Genomic DNA, 19,816 nt, shown 5'->3' with positions numbered 1-19,816 from the left:
TTTTTGGAAGAAAACGGTACTCTTAAATTAAAATAAGGATAAAGTATCTATAGTTACATAGGGAGAGACTTCATGTGGACAATGATTATCCCACACTTGCTCAGTACCAAATGGAAAAAGCCTGGCAAGATGATGAGCAACGTAGTTGCCCTCTCTTTGTACATGAGACCAACATAATTTGTGACATATGGAGTTTTTTTTTTTTTTTTTTAAAAAAAGTCGTATTATGTACTACGTTTATTACAACAAGATCATATATTACATATATATATATATATATATATATTTCTTGAATATGCTTATTTTTTAAAATATGTAATAGAAGCTACAAATTTTAACAATGAAATGTGAATATCAAATTAACAAATGATACTTTGTTATGAAATATTGTGTGTATGCCCATTATACCCCTTATATCATTTCGGAATATTCTAAATATAGTGTTTATTCTTATCCAACTATTGCATGTATATATACCCCATCAAATAAAGATAGACAGATTAATTCCCTTTCAATCTCTTATCTTTCCCCTTATTTCACAACATACTTTTATAATTTCCTTAAACAATTTATGATTAATATTTTAATCAATTAATAATCTATAATTAACTATGGACACTTCAATAATATTTGCCAAGAACGATACATTTGATTATTCTTAGTGTGATTTTTCTTACCATTTTTTTTTTGTTGTTCTTCATCATTCAATTGATATGAACATAACATATGAAAGTTGATTTTTTATTTATTTATTTATTTTTTCAGAAAATATGAAAGTTGAATATTTAATATAATCTTAATTTAAAAATTAGTTATTCAAACATATCGTGCATAGCACGGGACCTAACCTAATTTACAAATATATCGGATTGAATTAAACCATTTATATCATGATCAACTAAATACATAGATAGTGTAAAAAAAAAATTAAAAAAAATGCATTTGTACGAGTAAATAATTATTTCACTGCTTCTCAAATAACATCTTGTTATCTCGTAAAAAAAAAAAAAAAAAAAAAAAAAAAAAAACCTTGTTATAATTTTGTCTTTCACGGTCCGTAAAATTGTTTCCTGCACAAAATAAATTATCTTTTAGGTGATGATTTTAAATGGATAGTTTGTAATATTAACTAATTCGTGGTTTAGCAATGGGTTAGAGTTAATATTCTCGTGAATTACTTTTAGCTATACCTAGTGTCATCTAATTAAATCATCAAATTTAAGTAGGGATGCATTTATTTATTTTTTTTTTAAAAACTATTGATTAAAATTAATGCAACGTTAATTAGGTCAATTTTTTTTAAAAAAAAACAATGGAATGGATATTCTTTGATAAATGACCTACTAGTCTTGACTAAAAAAAAAATAATAATAATAATAAAAAGTAAAAGAACGAAGATTTGATTATTTTTATATCCAAAGCCACATCATATACACATATATCATTGTTTGTTTCCAAAAGTATTTATCTATATATCAAATTTACGTGTATTTCAGAACAACGCTCATATAACGTAAATGTACATTACAAAACCATCAACCTTTTTAAATTAGACCAAAATATTGTCATTTAAATTATGTTTAGATTCTTTGAATAGTCAGACGGATTGAAACTTTCTAAGTCATCGTAACCGTTTTCAGCAGTAATTACAACATACGTAATCTTTACATACATTGTACGTAGTTTTATTACTTTTTGCTTGAATTCAAAGAATTATTTAACATATATCGTAATTTACATGTAACATAAAAATAGTGATTTAAGATTTTATCACATTCTTAATTTTTTTTTTTTTGAAATATATCACATTAGTTATTTAGAAAATCAAAATAATATAATTTATCTCTTTTTACATGACAAGATTGGTTCAACTTAATTTATTAGAAAAAAGACAAATCATGAATGGCAATATAATTAAATAAATTTGTAACTAAAAAAATTAGAAAGTTATTGGAGGCGATATTTTAGTTAGTTAAATCCAGTAAATTTCCAAGCAGTTACGTGGGGACGCGTGGCCCCCACTCCAGCTGTATCCCAATTAACCGCTTACCGGATAATACCCGTAACCTCCTCATCCTCCTCCTTCACATTTTTTACCTTTCTCCCTTTTTCCCTTCCTTTATATTCTCCTCATTCTCTCTCCCCCCCACTCTCTCTCCAGAGACCACCAAATCTTAGAGGCCTCCACCTCTTCTCCTTCCTCCCTCCCTCTTTTCCTCCTCCATTTTCTCTCTCCTCCCTCTCAAAAATTAGGGTTACACTATCATGGATAGCCACCTTCAAACCTCCTCTTCAATGGCGGCGGATCGTATCAAAGGCCCTTGGAGTCCCGAAGAGGACCAACTCCTACGAAAGCTTGTTGAGAAGCACGGCGCTAGGAATTGGTCTGTTATTAGCAAGTCGATTTCTGGAAGGTCCGGAAAATCGTGTCGTCTCCGGTGGTGTAATCAGCTCTCGCCGGAGGTTGAGCACCGGGCGTTTTCCGCGGAGGAGGACGATATAATCGTCCGTGCGCACGCTAAGTTCGGGAATAAGTGGGCCACTATTTCGAGGCTGCTTAATGGTCGGACCGACAACGCCATAAAGAATCACTGGAATAGCACCTTGAAGCGGAAGTTTTCGTCGATCGTCGCCGGAGATGAGTTTTATCGGCCGGAAAAACGGCCGGAGATTTCTCACTCTTCTCCCCCGTTGAGTCCGTCGGAATCTGACGTCAGCGATTCCGGCGTTGGTTTTAGGTCGGCGGTTGCGGAGGAGAAGGAGAAGATTGAGAATGATCCGTTGACTGTGTTGACTCTTTCGCTTCCTGGGGTGGAAGAGCAACATCAGCAGCAGCAACAACCGACGAGTCGGATTGAGGCGACGACTCGGGAGGTGAATCAGAAGAACGAGTCGGTGAAGGAAACGATGTCGTTTGGACCTGAGTTGATGAATGTGATGCAGGAGATGATAAGGAAAGAAGTGAGGAATTATATGGCGGAGGCTGAGAAGAGTGGGGTGTATTTTGATGGAGATATTGCTCGAAACGCCGTCGTTGAGCGGTTTTACAATGGCCATTTCCATTGAATTCAAGGACATGAGTGAATTGATGATATGATGAAGGAAGAAATTATCTCCCAAAAAAAGAAAAGAAAAAAAAAGATAATTCATTTATTTTAAATCTTTTAAAATTTCGGTAGTTTCAAATCACAAAATGTATGTACAGAAATGAGTAGTAGAAAATTCAGTGGATTTAGGTTTTTAAAATGGATATGAAGCAGCACAGTTTTGGTAGAAATTGGTTTTTGAATTTTAATTAGGATTTTTTTTTTCCCTAAAAATATGATTAATTTAAATTATGTTCTTGGCCTAGATAAATGATAAAATCTAGTTAGTTATGACTAGTCGTGTTGTTAGTTCAAATCGTACACATTATTTGCATCATTTTCATGTATGTAGTGGATTAGTCCGATTGATTGAAATCAAACATTATTCCATACTTTCATAGTAAGGGAGTAGGCCATATATAAAATTTAATTGTCAATCTGTCGCATTATAAGTTCAAATTATAATCCGTATAGTTTTTAAATAGACGGATGGGAGTTAAATTTAGTTCGATCATCATGACATTGTATGATATGTTTGTATAAACACCGAGTAATTTAAAAATTAATTAAAATTTAAATGCGCAAAAATGTCACATGGGTACGGAGGTTGTACGGTTTCCGCTGGTACAATCACTGGGACAGTTTTGATCTTTTTGAAGGATGGGTTGGCCGGTGGGGAAGGAGGGGTATCATGGTCAATTTGATTAGGTGTGATGGGATGTTAATATTAGCTGGACAAACAAATTCTTTGTCTTAATTTCATGGGCTGTAACTGTAATTCTTGTAACTGATTTTTAGGTTCAATGGGCTTTTTATTGTTAGTCCAACCGTTTCTGCTTATAAAGTGTTGACCCTTCTATTCTTGCTCTAATCAACTTGAGAAGCTTTGAGAAAATACTCCAATTTCATTAAAGGAGGAAGTTGGAAGGTTTTGTTTATTATGCTTGTAGAACATGTCAATTGAATCTAACTTATTTATTTTCAAATTTTGAATATCAACAATTGATAATTTAGTTTTGAAATTACAATTGATAATTTAGTTTCGTGCATTGCAATTTCAAATGTTGAAAGGTTGTAAATCAAAGCTAGATTATGAACACGTTCGTAAATGAGTAAGGATATTTATCAAAGTATTTCGGATCTTTGTTTTGTCTAGAGAAATCCATAAATGGATCAAGTAAATAAAACCATTTAATTTAATGTCACGACTAACATGTGAGTTGATAGTGAGATACATGCATAAATAATGTTACAAGTTTATATTTACATTTATTACTTACTCCATAATTTATTTGCTTTTCATAACCAAATAATTTTGACTGTAAATTTGGAAACTTTAGACTTGTTGACCCATTTTGGGTACAAACATTTATATGTACCTTTTGTTCTTTTTGCTCCCGTGTTTTACCGACAAGCACAATGACCAAATCCTTTTTTATTTTTTTTCTTGGTGTTTAGAGAGTTACAAGGGCGAGGGTGAGAATCGATCTCATAACCTCCTAGAATTGAGAGGAAAGCTTTAACCACTTGAACTATCCCTCACTCTTGACCAATTATTTATTTATTTTGACTAAACACTCTCGACCAAATTATAAATAATCTTAAGAGAACATTCATGCATGAGCTATTAAAAACTTTAACCTTAAATTCTATTAATCAATAGGAAAGATATAGTCGTAAAAGATTTTATTAGATTAGTTTAAATTTTTCTAATGGTAATGCCATAAAAAACATTTAGGGCCCGTTCTCATTGAGTGAAATGAGCTGAACCGAATTGAATTGAACTAAACTTATTAGAGCTGAAGTGAACTTATTAGAGTTGAACTAAACTGACTGAAAATAATCTGATGAGTACAGGGCCTTAGTATATTTTCTAATTGGGTATTTAGGAATGCATGACAAAATCACATGCCAATTAGTGTAACTATTGTTTTAAACAAATGAAAACAAGATTTAATTTCATAATCTCAAGTTTGTACATTAAAGTTTTATCTACCAAAGACTAAACCATTCAAATATTCAATAGTTGATATTATTTTTATAATGTAATGTTACGGAGTACATACGTAAATAATTAAAGTTTTATCTACCAAAGACTAAACCATTCAAATATTCAATAGTTGATGTTATTTTTATAATGTAATGTTACGGAGTACATACGTTAATAACTAAACATTTCAAAATATATCGCCTTAGGGTGTTGCTCGGGACTAAAAACTAATGAAACACTTAAACAAAGAATTAGACAAAATTTGGTGGTAATCAAATCTTCTGGAATCTGGAGTTTGGCTGTATAGTTTTCGCAAACCCAAAAAACAAAACAAGAGTATCATCATCTACCTATCAATGGAGTACAGGAACAAGAGAGGAGAGAGAAAGTCATCCATGGAAGAAGACGCTTGATGAAGCTTTTCTTCTTCTTTCATCTTCTTTGCGACTAACCCACTTCAACTAATCCCCATCTCCCACACTCTTTTTCGTACTTCTTAGAGAGAGAAAGTGAACACGCTGCAGAAGAGATCCTCAGATCGAAAGTTCGAAGATGTTGCCGACGACGTCAAAAGGGCGTTTGCCTTCCACTTCTCGGCAACCTAATCCCGTTTTCCCTCATTATCTCCGTCGAATTATCAAGGTAATTTTTTCTATTAATCCCCTTTTTTTTTTTGCTGTAATTGTTCAATTGCTTTGTAATTAAGCTTGTTGATTCTTCTTTTGGATCTGGGTTTCTCTTCGTTTCACAGTTAATTTCGAATATGCAATTTGATCATTTGTGGGTTGTTTTAATTTTTTTAATTTATTTTGCTGTTGATCTAATTTTCAGTAATCTACATTGAATATGCTGATTATCTGGGTAATTTAGCTTTTTATTTATGTAATTAGAAGGCTATGTTTGAATTCTTCTCTTTGGATCTGATGTAATTGGGATAAACTGCCAATTTTAGTAGGAAGTGTATCAGGCAATGCGGCCCACTTGATAGTATATTATTGATGTTTATGGCTGTATTTGCTATGAAAATACAATATGGCATTGTTTTCTTACTTGCACTTTTGAAATGGCGTCACTGCGCCTCGTTGTGTGATGATCCAAATTATTGAATTCACTTTGATATGAGATGTGTAAACCAATTGCATTATACTGCATCGTCTTTAAGTTGCAAGGATCTGATAGGATTATTACTACTCTTGCTTGCTGGTTCTGGGTCGTAACTTAGTCGCTGTGAGAGGTCTAGTGAGGCTTTGGAAACGGGACAGGAGTTGAGCTATGTGGATGATTGACAAGTTGATAGTATACATTGTGTTTTGAGTGTGTGGAGAGGATTGGAATCTGGAGTACTTTTCATCTTGGCAAGGACTAATACTCAAAAGATTTTTATTTGAATGCCTTTAAGTTTTGTATACGGTAAACAGGATGAAACGATCAGCCATATAGGTGCACATTGATGAACTTTGGGTTGTGGCCTTTCCAAAATTCATGGTGGTTTTATTTGGATTGGAAAGGAGGCTACTGTGAGGATAAAGACTGATGCTTGGTCATCTTTATATAACCCATGGTTTTAAGTTCACGGATCTGCAACAATTGCTGTATCAGACAATTTTGTCAACTTGTGGAACTAATTTTACCTGAGTTACAAGGACCCTTTTATGTATTGGTCAATACAAAGCCACAAAGCCAATTTGGCTGTACGCCCTGTTAAAAAAAAAAGAAAAAGAAAAAAAAAGGATGCATCAACAGTAACCTTTTATGACCATTGTCTTAAGTATGCTATTGAGATGCAGTATAGTAACCGCAGCCGAGAACCCTGTGATAGATATGAGAATTACCTGGGGTGATATTAATGTCATGAAACCGAAAGATAGAAGGGTGTTAATTTTACATGAGTTTGGTACAACATCGATGTCCCATTGCAGAGCTTGCCAGGGGTGGTTTTTTTTTTTTGAGATCATGATGCAAGTAAATTTGGATGGAGAGCTCTTACATAATTCAACTGTTTACTAACTTATTTGTTAGGTTGATGATTGAATATTAACATATCGAGGTGCTACCATGTCACAAGCTCAATCAGGATCATGATTTTTTTTTGAAGGGATGTAAATGCAAATTCTAGGGATCAGAGGAGACAGGAGTAAGGGGGTGCTTGAGGTGAATGTGGCTTACGCTGGTGATTTTGATGGTCCATTTTGACTTTTGTTTTACTTAATGGTTTGAAAGACTAATAATTAAGAGAGATTTGCTTCAAGCATTGCTCTTGAACCTTAGATGAAGTGTGGAACATTATTTGCCGGTGGAAATCAGTGCAATCATCTAAGAAGTTTTTCGTAGAAATAGATGCAACTATGCAAGCAATCATAGCTGAGCAAAGTGAAAGAATTGAATGTGTTCTTGGGGCAAAAGTTGAATCAGACCACTGCAATGAATAATCTTTTTGTAGCTTTTGCCTAGGATGTGCAAATTATGAGATTCCTCATTCCTTAACAGCATGCTTTGACTGGCTCTTGCAGATGCGCCGGTTTATATCTCTGACCAATACTTTTGCTGATGAGGGGGGGACCGGGTGAGGGGCGAGACTGGTTTTTTTTAGTTCGAGCTAGATTTAGATTTGACTATTAGCAAAATTCATTGGAATTCATATGATTCCTGCTTTCCTCATTCTTGAAGAATCAAATCTGATTTATTGAGGTGAGTTCGAGATCCTAGGGTGCTGTGTTGTTTGTTGGTTGATCTTTTGGTAGGAGGGAAGCTGTGTTCCTCGTCCTCCAAGGAGGAAAGATTGTTGAACATGTCGCTCGACAGTTTTTTTTATTTTATTTTTATATATACGAATAGAAGGGTTCACTAACATAGTTGTCCAGTATCTTTAATTGATGCAATAAATCACCGCAGTGCTTTATTATTGCTTGATGGTGCTTTCCTGTCAATAAGTATGGTTCAAATTCCCACTTTGGCAAATCGTATCTTTGTTGAATTTTACTTTCCATAAAGTTCTGTGGATTTTACTCTGCTGGAATCTTGCTTGCACATATTTCTCTTCTATACGCAGGGGAAGGGAGTTCAGAAAGTATAATCTCATCGCATGTTTTCTTTACTTTGCTGATTGCTTACAGTGGCAACAAATGGATGTTGAATACACCTTCTGGCAAATGCTTTATCTGTGTACCTCACCAAAAGTGGTGTAAGTAATTGTTACCATTTGCCTGAACTCTACTTTTACTATTGGTGGAATCATCTTTTGCATTGATGATGTTGGATTTTTCTGAAATTGTGTGAGCAGAGGAACAGGCCTAGCTTCTTTTTTTATTTTATTATTATTATTATTATTTTTTTATTTTTAATTTATTTTTTTTATTTTTAATTTATTTTATTTTATTTTATTATTTTATTTTTATCTAGTATTAACATTTTCACTTCTTATTACGAATGTATAAGAAGGCGTTTATATTGATGCCCTTTGGTTCACCTGTTATTAGTGGCTTGTGCGTGTCTTTTGTAAATTTAGGGAGTGTATAGAAATTGTGGTTGTAGGATGTTAGCCGTGTGGCGAGTAAGGGCACCTTTATACCGTATCTATTGACGTATTATGTTAGTCATCTTTTGAAGGGATAACATGTGTTATTAAACTAAGAATATTTTATAATCCACTTTTCTACTCTTTATTTTTTGGGGGTGCAGAATAATGGCTTGATTACCAACACTTAGTCAGTTATACCTACCATCATCTTGCACCCTCATCAAAATATTATTAACTATATGATCAACCAAGTTTGCGTTCATACTCTCTCTCTTATTTTGAACTAAGAAAATCAGCATAATAATGTACTGTTATTAGGGTCTGACAGATCACATATGTATTGTGACAATTGTCTAACCGTGTGTTTTTTCTTTGGCATATCATATGGTTCAATTATGCAGCTATCAACACACAAAGTACCACAAACGTAAGTTTTTATTCTTCCCCTTTGCCATGTTCTCAAATATTCAAGAATGCAACAAAATTAGCTGTGTTGAGTTTAGTGTGGTTCTACTGATTTTGAGTTCTGATATTGCAAGATTGTCATGTGAATGTTTTCCTTGGTCTAGTTTGTAATTGTATAGCTTTCAAATTGATGATAGGGGCTATATATTTACACATGCCCTTTTTGGATGATTGGTCCCCCATGAATATTGCCTGAGCGACACATAGCATGTCTTGTATTGGATGGGACATTTGTTGTTCGGTCTCATATCATTTGCAACTTCATAGCTTAGTAGAAGAATTTGAATCTTTATTATCTTGGGCTAATATGTCCTATGTCCTGTTAAGTACGGAAAGAAACTTTTTGATCAACCGAAATTTACTGTGCTTGCTGCAAAAACTACTCATTTACCCTTTACATTTGCCAGTCCCAGCTTAATCTGCTGTCATCCTGTTCTGTGTGTAACACAATCTTGTGAGTTGAGGATGATCTTGTCACTTTTTTAGTCAATATCTTCTTGAAATTTAAATTCTGTTTTGTATCTGAGTGGCAATTAAACTTCTGGAATGTAAGGTTGATTGCTCCGAAGGTTTTTTTTCCTGATTGTCTGCATTTCTTGTTTTTTCAGAAACCAAAAACCAATGGGCTCGTGATGATCCTGCTTTTGTTGTTATTTGCAGCCTTCTCTTAGTAGTTTCGACTTTGGCCTATTGTGCTGCGTAAGTCTCAAAAACTCTTAACTTCTATTTTTCTCTTGCCATTTAATTGTTTTATGCCACACGATTGTAGCCTTCTTATGAAAATTATGGGTGATTATGCGATTTAAAACATTAATAAGTTGGCAAGTGAATTTAAGCTTTCAAGAGCATAATATATGCACTATCTTAATGTGCTCTTCTTAATTAAGAATTTTAGAAAATATTGATGTGAGTTACTTGGTCTTGTGTGCTTCCAAAGAATACTTGCTCGGAGTATTTACTCTCCTAACAGTAGTACTTCGTTCATGAAAATATCAAGAAAATATTATTTTCCAAGCTTTGAAAGCCGAGCATTCTTTTGATGGTTGATAGATGATTATCTTTTCTGCCAAACATATGCTAGTTTATAATTTCCTTGGTCTAATAGTTTGGGTCTTTTTCTGACAATCATCAGGGTAATCTAGAAAAATTTCTCCCATTTCTTTTCCCCCAAATGCTTACAGTAGTTACTATTTACAAGGTGTACTTTAAAAATCGATCTTATATCTTTGGTCTTTTAAGAACTTCTGAAGAAATAGTATATTGCATTGGCTTCACTTTTACCAAACAGAATTTATGTGTTTGATTATATGATTTTTCCCTTTCTGTCTAATAAGTAATGACTGCTGTACTAAGTAGAGGTTATGCAGAAAACATACACCTCTCTTTGGTATGAAGGTTTAGTTACCTTTTATCTGCAACTTTGTCTTTTCTTTTAAAAAGAGACTTTCACCTTCAGGAGACAATTTAGTGATTTTCATGGTTGTTGTGAAACATGAAATATTTTGAAACACAGATAAGGAGCTCTACCAGAATTGGCTTCTTGTGCCTGAATAAAATTTATGCAAGAAGAGCAAATATAATCTGCATTAAAATAGTCATATAGAGAGGGTGGAGAGTATTGCTAATCTGCTTCACTGAATTAATTTTCGAGGACACAAATCTGACATTGAAGTTTTTAGAATTGTTTAGATGCTTAGATGCATCAGCTGATTTTCTGATAATTTGATCTTTTTTCCGGCCAAGCTCTGGGAAAGTATACCCTGCCTTTATACAGCTTATTACATCCGTGACTCGGTGACTGTCAATAATGCACTATCATTTTGTTGGAGCTAGGAAGCATGTATTTTCACTTATCTAACTGAATCACACAATAATACTGTTTCAGATAATTGTTGAAGGAGTTATGGAACCATTGCTTGTAAATTTTGAAAAGACATATCAATGTCCCAATTAAAGCATGCGCACTGTCTCTTGCTTTGTTTTTTTGAACCTATATTGTATTTTGCCCCAATCACCTGTACCCCAACCCCATTGTTTTCTGTCTAACAAAACCAAAATTATGGTTCTGTCAACTCTTGACCTTCAAGATATGATCATTATGGAAACAAAAGTATATGACCTTTCCTTAAGGTCTTTGCTATTGCTGGTATTGTCCAGTGCAAATTTTCTGACATTGCCTTTTATTGGTATGGAATGCAGGTATGATCATAGCACAGGACATGCTGTTTACGTAGTTCTTTCAGTTTTGCTTTTTCATTTCATCATAACTGGAGCAGTGTTGGCAACCTGTTGTTGGTAAATCCACTCCCTTACCCCAATCCCCCTTCATTCCAAAAAAACGAAGTCCCTTCATGCTCTATATCCTTATGGAAATTTGCTGCTTTTCTTCATGCTAGTATGCTGTTGCTTCTCACTTGAATTATTGAATAGGATGTTGTCGCTTGCTCAACTAAATGATTCCGAGCTCTTGTCTGCTAAGCTATTATGATTAACCTGTGTGCATTAGATAGTATTTTTTTTTTATGATGAATGAATCATTGAGTGCTTGGCTGTGTCTCAGTGGTGGGAAAAATAAATGGAATCCTGTGTATTGGTTGATTTCCTGTATTTTAGCTTGGTAATTAGGGTATGCACCTGCCCTTTATATTACCTAGACTCTGATTCCTTATTCTTTCTTGGATGAGCATATGATCCTTGGCCAAATTTATGTATGATGTCTGTGGGTTTTAAGTGGTGGACTCTCTTTAGTAGGTCTGTTCTCTAAATGACATCTGTTTTTTTTTTTTTTTTTTTTTTTTGTGGGGGGGTGTGTGGTTATATAGTGTACATGTTTTGACTGAAGTTCTGTATAAAGTTCCTAAAACCAGAAAGACATTTTTGAACTAGATGCTGAATACTATTGTTATTGATGGGTCTATGGTAATTTTGTGATCCAATGGTTACATGTTTTATAGCCAATGAGCCAGTAATTTTGAAATCTTAAGTAATACAAAGATGCAATTTCGTTTAGTATATGGCCTGCTAATTGCTAAGGTCCTTGTTGAATAGGTAAACTTGATCTGTTGTAAATTCTGTCTGGGATGAGTGGGATCTTTACACTATGCTATGACCCTGGGACAAATACTGATACTTGATCAAGGAGAACATACGAGGAGAGTGGTTTAATAATGTGAAAGACATATTTTTTGATGATTCATTATGTCACTTTGTGTTTGTGATATGCTGGGTCTTTTAATCACTTTGTGTTTGTGAATATATTGATGCTGATTTTGCCTTGAACATACAGGTTTCTTACAAATAATTACCTAAGAGAAGAGGCTCCGAATAGTTATGTGGTTGAACAGCGGGTAGAATGGTGAGTTTGGCTTCTGGATGTCTACTTGAGCAAATTATTATATCAATCAGAATGGCCTTCGTTCTTGTATACGCTGGGTATCATGAGGGGTTTCTCTCTGTTTACTTTTGATATTGCATTCTAAAAGCTTGTGATTGCGTTTGACTTGATTCTGTGATTTGGTATGCTAGGCTGTATGCATTTGATGTGCACTGCAATTCTTTCTTCCCGATGTTTGTTTTACTATATGGTAAGTTTCTGTTCTTTCAGGTATTTGCATAAACTTTGTTTTCAGTAACTAGAGACATTTATACAGGCTTACTACTGAATTTATATGGAATTTTTTTGATTGCAGTGATACATTACTTTTTGTCACCGCTGCTTCTTGCACATGGATTCATACCTGTTCTGTTGTCAAATTTGCTCTTCATGGCTGCTGTGTCATACTACCATTATCTCAACTTTCTAGGTTATGATGGTAAGACTTACATTTTTGGTCTGGAAATTCAAGACGGGTTTAAAACTGTTGCTTCAAATCCATCATGGCTCAGAATTACTATATTTATCCATATGCGAATAATTCCACAAGCTAATGGCAAATATTGTCATTTTAGAGTAGATATAGAGCTTTTTCAAGATTTTGTTTCTTTTTGACTAATCCTTTGTCGTAATGCAGTGTTACCCTTCCTGGAGAGGACAACCTTTTTCCTCTATCCTATCGGCATTGTTCTAATCCTTTCTCCAATTTGTAAGTATGAGATATTGTTCCTTTATTAGTCTTAAAATTAGCTTTATTAATTACTGTCATGATTTTGTCTGATTCTTATTCTATTTTGTTATGCAGTTATTCTTAGTGGCTTTAATCCCTCGAGATATATAATGAACATGTACTTCAGTATGCGACTATGATTCTGAGGTTGAAGCTTGTGATGTAAGCACATACAGTGACCTGGAAACGGTAGATGACAGTAGGCAAACAGGAGGTGCTATGAATGTCCTTTGAAGTATGAAGATTTTCCTGATGGTCATTTGTGGGAGCTTTTGAATTTTTTTACCCTATACGGCCTATTCCCCCCTCCCCCCCTTCCTATTTCTACAGATTTTTTACCTTTAATTTTTTGGGGCAATGGGAAATAGGATGCCGAGGAAGGGAATTGGTGGATCCTGTCAACAAAATGCTAAATGTAATGGTTCCGCGTATTCTTTTAACCTGTCCGCTCCAGTAGTTCCTTTGTTGAAAGCATTCCGCACTTTTACTAATGTAAACTTGGAAATGTGAAGGCAATTAGAGCTTTACAAGCAGTACATGCAAATAGAAAATGTCTTTGTTTCTTCTGTGTATGGGTGTATGGTAGTGTTTTTGTACATTTGAACCAAAATACAGGTTGCTTGTTTGTTAAATACGAATACACAAGTTTGTTCTTTTACTGGTCAAAATGTAGGATAAGGGTGTTGCTCTAATACACGAGTATGTGAGTTCATTGCCACGGTGCTAATTTAAAGTCCCAATCCAAGAACCTTGCATTTTTTTTTTTTTTTTTTTTTTTGAGCAAAGGAACCTTACACATAATATAATTTTTTTACGTAAAATTTCAGGCTAATGAAGCCATGTTCTCAGAATAAAAGCAAGAGAACAATTTTTTGTTTGTTAGGAGTTTTAGAGCTGCTACGCTTCCCTCAAAGACACCTGAATTTTCCGAATTGTGACATTGAACTAATGCAAGTTTCCATGAAAAATTCCTAAGATCTAACTGTGTAAGGATCTGAGGACTTTCTGGTTGCAACCACCGGAAGAGTCTGTTTGGAGGTGGAACAGATTATCTCGCTAACCTACCAAAACTCCAACTTTAACATTGCAAAGAAGTGGGAGAGTCGAGAGTCCAGGAGGATTGAAGCATCTCCATAACCTGCAGAGTTTATAGATGGCATGTGATAACTTGAAAAGTCTGTCCAGAGGGGGGGGGGGGGGGGGGGGGGGTGGAGCAGACCAACCTGCATAAACTCTCAACTATGCAGGCTAACAATTCGGACTTGGAAGTGCATGAGGGCAAGAAGGAAAGAGATGCGATTGAAATTTCTTCAGTTCCTTTCTTCCTGTACTGTCTGTCTATTTGCTAGCCTGGAATGAGTTTCAATGGGATTCCAGTAAATGACTGCTCTTAAGTCCTTATCCTTATTATGATGCTATGGCTTAACAGTTCTCCCGGAATGGCTCCCTTGCTTCACATATTTGCAGTTGCTTGTGATATCCAGCTGCTCTATGTTGAACTCACTGCCAGACACAATGTGCCAGCTCACTTCCCTAAAATCACTTAAACTGAAGAACTGCTTTGTCCTGACGAGAAAATGTAGTGACTAGTGACCCCAAGGCAGGAAGGACTAGCCAAATTTAGTCGTATCCCAAATTTTCATGCTTGTTGCACAGCCACATCCTCTGAATCTCTCTGTCCAGGACTAATCCAGGCCTTACCTCTTAAACTGCCGTGCTGTTCTCAGATTACTAGTGATACATTTTGTTTACAAGATGACCTCTGCAATGCCGTTATATTTCATCTAGCAACTAAGATAAAGGCGCTCTTTTCTTTTTTAAGAGTATATATATATATATATATATATATATATATATATATATATATATATATATATATATATATATATATATATATATATATATATATATATATAAAAGAAACCACAATTGTAAATTAATTTCATGTATTTGGTTCCTTGCAAGAAGAGTCAGGGACAAAATGAAAAATGGAAATGGAACGGGGAAAAGGGAAAGAGGAAGGTAAGACAAAAAGAATGGCTTCCCTTACGAAGAAAAAAATGCTTTACACCCTGTGGAGAACTACTTGTAGTTTTCACAATTGGGAAACCTGTTTCCCATTCTTCCCAAACCAAACACAAGAAAATGGGAAATCACCTTTCTTGGAAAATGTTTTTCTCACTAATAAACCCTCTTAAAAGATGCTGGCATGTCTGCGCTCACCCTAACAATTTGAAGTCAAAAGCTCTTTCGACTTAGCTGAATTGCAAACTGATCAGCAGTAGTCACAGCACACGATGCAGATCCTATTGAACCTTCATATCTGTGTAACATGATGAAAATTGAAGTTACATATGAGGAACATAAGAATTGCAATGCACAAACACACTTGAAAGTGCAGTTTGCATTCAAAATATGATCATCTACTTGACAGTATACTAGGAACAAACTGTCATTAAATGTGAGGAACAAAAGAAATGCTATGCACAAACTCACTTGAAAGTGTGATTTGCATTCTATGTATGATGATCTACTTGGCAGTATTCTAGGAACAAAGTGTTGTTAATTGTGAGGAACAAAAGAACTGCTATGTACAAACTCACTTGAATGTGCAATTTGCATTCGAAGTATGATTATGATCTAATTGAAAGTATTCTAGGAACACATTGTCTCCATAGTATGCAATAGGTATGAAAAGATAAATGGAATATTTATACTTACAGGGCTACCAAGAGAAATGCTGCTGTCTGCATCACCACGACACCTTCACCTGAGGGCTTTGCTGTGTTCATGCACCTTGCATGAAACCAGTTCTCATGAATTGAAGTTACCAAGTCTACAATAAAAAGTGTCAGGGGTTAAGAAGGAAAGGCCAAAACAGTAGTGTACTGGAAGCCAGTAAAATTTAACAAAGGATTGCACTTCCACGACCTGATTTTGAAAGTCTTAACTTAATCCTTATTAATTTAAGAATAGTGACAACTGGGTACTGAACCTCATTTTCACAACCTATAATATGCGACATATTTTCATTGATTTAAGGAGAAGATTACTCAATACATATTATTGTTTTTGAGGAAGTAGAACTTTTCATCATTGCTACAAAATTAAAGCTGCAATTCTGCAAATGTTCATATAAAACAGCTGAAGCATACTACGTAGGCTTCCCTAGGCTATTGTCTAAGGTAGTATCGGATGTATACCTTTATTGATCATATAGGACATCAGAGGTTAAATGAGAGAGAGAGAGAGAGAAAGAGCAAGAAACTTTCAAGTCAGATTAATAAAAACCCTTCCGAACAATAGAAATAGATTCGTAGTCATTAGTTGAGCACAACTCACATTCATTTGGTCCAAGGAGAAAGGTCTCAGTCTGCAAGTTGTTGCGTTTTACAAAGTTTACAAACTGACTTAGTTCAATAGGATCTGCTCTGTATCCTTCTTGCTCTGCGCTGCAAATGCCAAATCAACCATCAGCAAGCTAGATGCCTTTCAAAGTACAGCAATCAGAAGTAAATTGGAAAAAAAAAAAAAAAAAAAAAATCTTAAGTGTACATTAATCTTCTTTATTGAGCTACTAGATAAACAGCACCATACAATTCAGAATTTGCACTGCTTAACAATGTTGGATGAGGCAAAAAGCGGATGGCTGGCTGTTATGTGCCAGTGTAAAACTGTCAAAGCCATAATCTCTGATCAACACATATTTTATCCCTCTACCAGTTTATCCTCAACCATGTTACACAGAATTAGGCCCTATACAACCCTATTATTGACTGTTGATTTTTTTTCCGGTTTAAATTGAAGTATCAACTATCAAGTCTTCCCACCCTATCCGAGGAGTATTGAATATGGAATATCCACAGGGACGCTTGAGATTAAAAAAACAGTCCAAGCCAAATAACATAGCCCTTAGAACAAAGAATCATTTATATGATCAAGTTAGGCAAAACAAAATTGTTTCCTTTTCAAATCATCCCAATGATACAAGAAACAACATAGTTACATAGTGATCATTTATATCGAGACAATTAAGAGATCAATGGGCAAATTAACTAACTATAATTTTGCCTCCATGCTACGCTACTTATACTTGGGTACTCGTATCAGTCATGTCCCACATGGGTATATGTCCAAGTGCTCAACTTGGCCACTTTGTGAAAATACTCCATGATTTTGGCCAAAATTAAGTGTTAAAGTATCATGTTGGGGATTCAACTACTTCTAATTGAGATGAAGTGAAAAGTAAATGCTTTCAACTATAAGATTCAAAACAAATGCAAAAATCATTGCAAAATAAAAAATGTCATACATGGTTGATAAAAGGCGTGAGGGTCCTGTAGGATCATAGTTGACAAGTAATGCAGCCTTTAAAGGTTGCCCTACAAATTGAAAAGCAGAATCAACAAAATGTTCATGAATATTAATAAGAATTTTAATAAAAACCCAATTCAAACCCAGAAAATCGAAGTTTCTAACCTGAACCTACGTTATCAGGTGCCCATTTATCCCACAATCTATGAACAGCAGTCCAATCCATTCATAATCAAGTAGAAACTGCAAGCAGTAAAATTTCAAAATCACCCAATTAAAAGAAATCCAAAACCCATCTTAAACATTCAAATTTATGAAAAATTACAATTGAACTCTTAATCTGACAATAAAGCTATAAATGATTTTTGGGTAGGCTAAAGTTATGAAATTTCACACATTTAATGAGAGAGAGAGATAAGGGAACTTACAGATGGTGAAGTAGAAATCCAAATCCAACACCGCTGATTATGTTTCCGGACAAAGGTCGGTGCCGGAGAGTTGAAGTTTCAAGCAAGAAGAGAAAGAGTGAAAGAGGGGAATATAGGAGGAAAGTGCTTCACAGCTTTGGGCTAACAAACCCGGTTGTGCATGGGTCGGGTATTCGAACCAATATTTAGCAATCGAATTGGATATAAAATGTACTGTAGATAACTAAATTTCAAAATCTACACCAAAAATTCAAAATTCAATTTTGGATCGAATAAGATACGGAATATGCAAATTAAAGTAAAGAGCGTTACTCACTTGGTTTTAATTTAAGAGTTCTAGATTGATTCTTACATTGTTTACATACATTATTTTGCTATCATTGGTCAAATTAGGGCACTTAATAAAAGCAAAGGAAATATATGACACAAAGACAAATGAATACCCAATTGCTCACGTCTTTTGACAAAGTAAAGAGTGTTTCCGTATGCTAGCTAGTAGATGAATGGTAATAAATGCTTTAATTTTGAGGGAATCCCAGTTGATCTACGAGATTAACAAAACTTGTCAATCTATTGCTTAGTCATGGCTTAGTCATCAAGTTAGACAATAATATTCCATTGAAGTTTCAACCTTTCTCCACCGACACCACCCATCTTCTCCGAACTCCACCCTCCTTCCACTGACACCACCAATTACACCATTGGCGACACCATTTGCATCGCCTCCTTCCACCAACACCTTGTGTAACATTTCCACCGACACCATCTTCTCATATCGACAATATCACGGCGGCTTAACCGCCAAATTAAATGAAATCTCAATGTTAAAAGGGTAAAATTAAGGGAAATGTTAACCCTAAAGTAGAGGGGTGCTATCATCCTCCGTTAACGCTGCCCTTGGAGCTTCAATTCTACCAAAAAATTCAAAAATTGCCCCTTATTAAAAAGGGACTTGGTATAGTGCTCACTATTGAACCCTTCTTGTTGGTGGTTGCCATAATGGCAAATTCAGAAAATATATTTAATAAATTTTAATGGGGTCATTTGATTAAAAAAAAATTAATTCGATAAGATTTGTTTTTTTTAAATTCAAGTGGAGTCAAGGGACCCCACTTAAAGCCCTTGTATCGCTAATGGGTTGCCAACAACAGGGGCCTCGCTTTAGTGGTGGATGTGGTCGCTGCATTATGGATGTGGCTTGGTGTTTAATGTTTATGGTGGCGGTTTGATCGGTTGAGAAGCAAATGTATAGTTTTGGTGATTTTGGCAATGTTGTCTAATCATTGTGTTGCTATTACCAAAATGCTCTTTACTAAATGAAAATTGACCTTTGATTGACAAACAGGTATTTCGTCTTTAATTTAAGCGATTGCCTAATTATATAATTAAATTATTATGACCACTATGACAAGAGTAATTATTTATATAGAGAATTTCTTCCTGAACTTGCATACTACATTACTAGTTACTACTAGGGATGGTAGTGGATCTAGACCCGATCCGGATATATGGATCCAGATCCATTTTTCACGGATCTGGGTCTTCAAACTTTGAACCTGTCAGACTCGGGTCTTGTTGAAAAAATCGGATCTGGATCCGGGTCTGGCCCCTAGACCCGAACCCAGATCCGTTTACCTGTTTTTTAATTTTCCTAATAAAAAAAAAACTGAAATTATTTGTTTCTTTATTAAAAATGTTGATGATGTTAGTAGTGATAAAAATTAGTCATTTCAAGAGATGAAATTTGGATGCTCATTTCAGATACATCATCGTTATTTTTTCACTTTCTCATTTGAAACATCATAAGTGTATAAGTTGGTTACTTTGTGGTTTTCGATTAGTTGTATAACTTTAATTTAGGTTGAACTTAAATTAATAACCCTCGACGGACGTTTAAAATGCATTTTTTGACC

General features: G+C 34.8%; 2 protein-coding genes and 1 pseudogene across 2 annotated transcripts; 2 read left to right on the top strand and 1 right to left on the bottom strand.

The window, feature by feature from the left end:
• The first annotated feature begins 2,150 nt into the window (after window positions 1-2,150).
• On the top strand, window positions 2,151-3,252 carry LOC145588230 (transcription factor MYB44 pseudogene; annotated as a pseudogene).
• A 2,067-nt stretch (window positions 3,253-5,319) lies between these two features.
• On the top strand, window positions 5,320-13,733 carry LOC145588229 (uncharacterized). Its single transcript, XM_081644879.1, has 10 exons — window positions 5,320-5,718; window positions 8,190-8,257; window positions 8,995-9,020; window positions 9,667-9,757; window positions 11,258-11,353; window positions 12,345-12,413; window positions 12,584-12,642; window positions 12,748-12,870; window positions 13,069-13,140; window positions 13,237-13,733. Exons 1-10 carry the CDS (start codon window positions 5,629-5,631, stop codon window positions 13,299-13,301), a joined length of 759 nt encoding a protein of 252 aa, XP_081501005.1. The 5' UTR covers window positions 5,320-5,628; the 3' UTR covers window positions 13,302-13,733.
• Window positions 13,734-15,184: 1,451 nt separating this feature from the next.
• On the bottom strand, window positions 15,185-18,145 carry LOC145588228 (uncharacterized). Its single transcript, XM_081644878.1, has 6 exons — window positions 17,904-18,145; window positions 17,641-17,718; window positions 17,474-17,543; window positions 16,504-16,613; window positions 15,883-15,997; window positions 15,185-15,484 (listed from the first exon to the last, which is right to left on the bottom strand). The coding sequence occupies exons 2-6, from the start codon at window positions 17,699-17,701 to the stop codon at window positions 15,400-15,402; spliced, it is 441 nt and encodes a 146-aa protein (XP_081501004.1). The 5' UTR covers window positions 17,702-17,718; window positions 17,904-18,145; the 3' UTR covers window positions 15,185-15,399.
• Window positions 18,146-19,816: the final 1,671 nt, after the last annotated feature.

The sequence above is a fragment of the Chenopodium album genome, chromosome 17, assembly GCF_948465745.1.
Source record: "Chenopodium album chromosome 17, dcCheAlbu1.1, whole genome shotgun sequence".
NCBI classification, from domain to species: Eukaryota; Viridiplantae; Streptophyta; class Magnoliopsida; order Caryophyllales; family Amaranthaceae; genus Chenopodium; species Chenopodium album.
Note: the sequence above shows the minus strand (reverse complement) of the source record. Positions and strands in the feature narration are given on the sequence as shown.

What these genes read in the sequence shown, in the direction of transcription:
- LOC145588229 (XM_081644879.1), top strand. Translation starts at nt 5,629, where the DNA reads ATGTTGCCGACGACGTCAAAAGGGCGTTTGCCTTCCACTTCTCGGCAA. An exon ending in TGTACCTCACCAAAAGTGGT is followed by an intron (nt 8,258 to 8,994) that starts GTAAGTAATTGT and finishes TCAATTATGCAG; the next exon opens with CTATCAACACACAAAGTACC. An exon ending in GTGTTGGCAACCTGTTGTTG is followed by an intron (nt 11,354 to 12,344) that starts GTAAATCCACTC and finishes TTGAACATACAG; the next exon opens with GTTTCTTACAAATAATTACC.
- LOC145588228 (XM_081644878.1), bottom strand. Translation starts at nt 17,701, where the DNA reads ATGGATTGGACTGCTGTTCATAGATTGTGGGATAAATGGGCACCTGAT. An exon ending in TCACGCCTTTTATCAACCAT is followed by an intron (nt 16,614 to 17,473) that starts GTATGACATTTT and finishes TGGCATTTGCAG; the next exon opens with CGCAGAGCAAGAAGGATACA. An exon ending in TCTCCTTGGACCAAATGAAT is followed by an intron (nt 15,998 to 16,503) that starts GTGAGTTGTGCT and finishes TTTTTATTGTAG; the next exon opens with ACTTGGTAACTTCAATTCAT.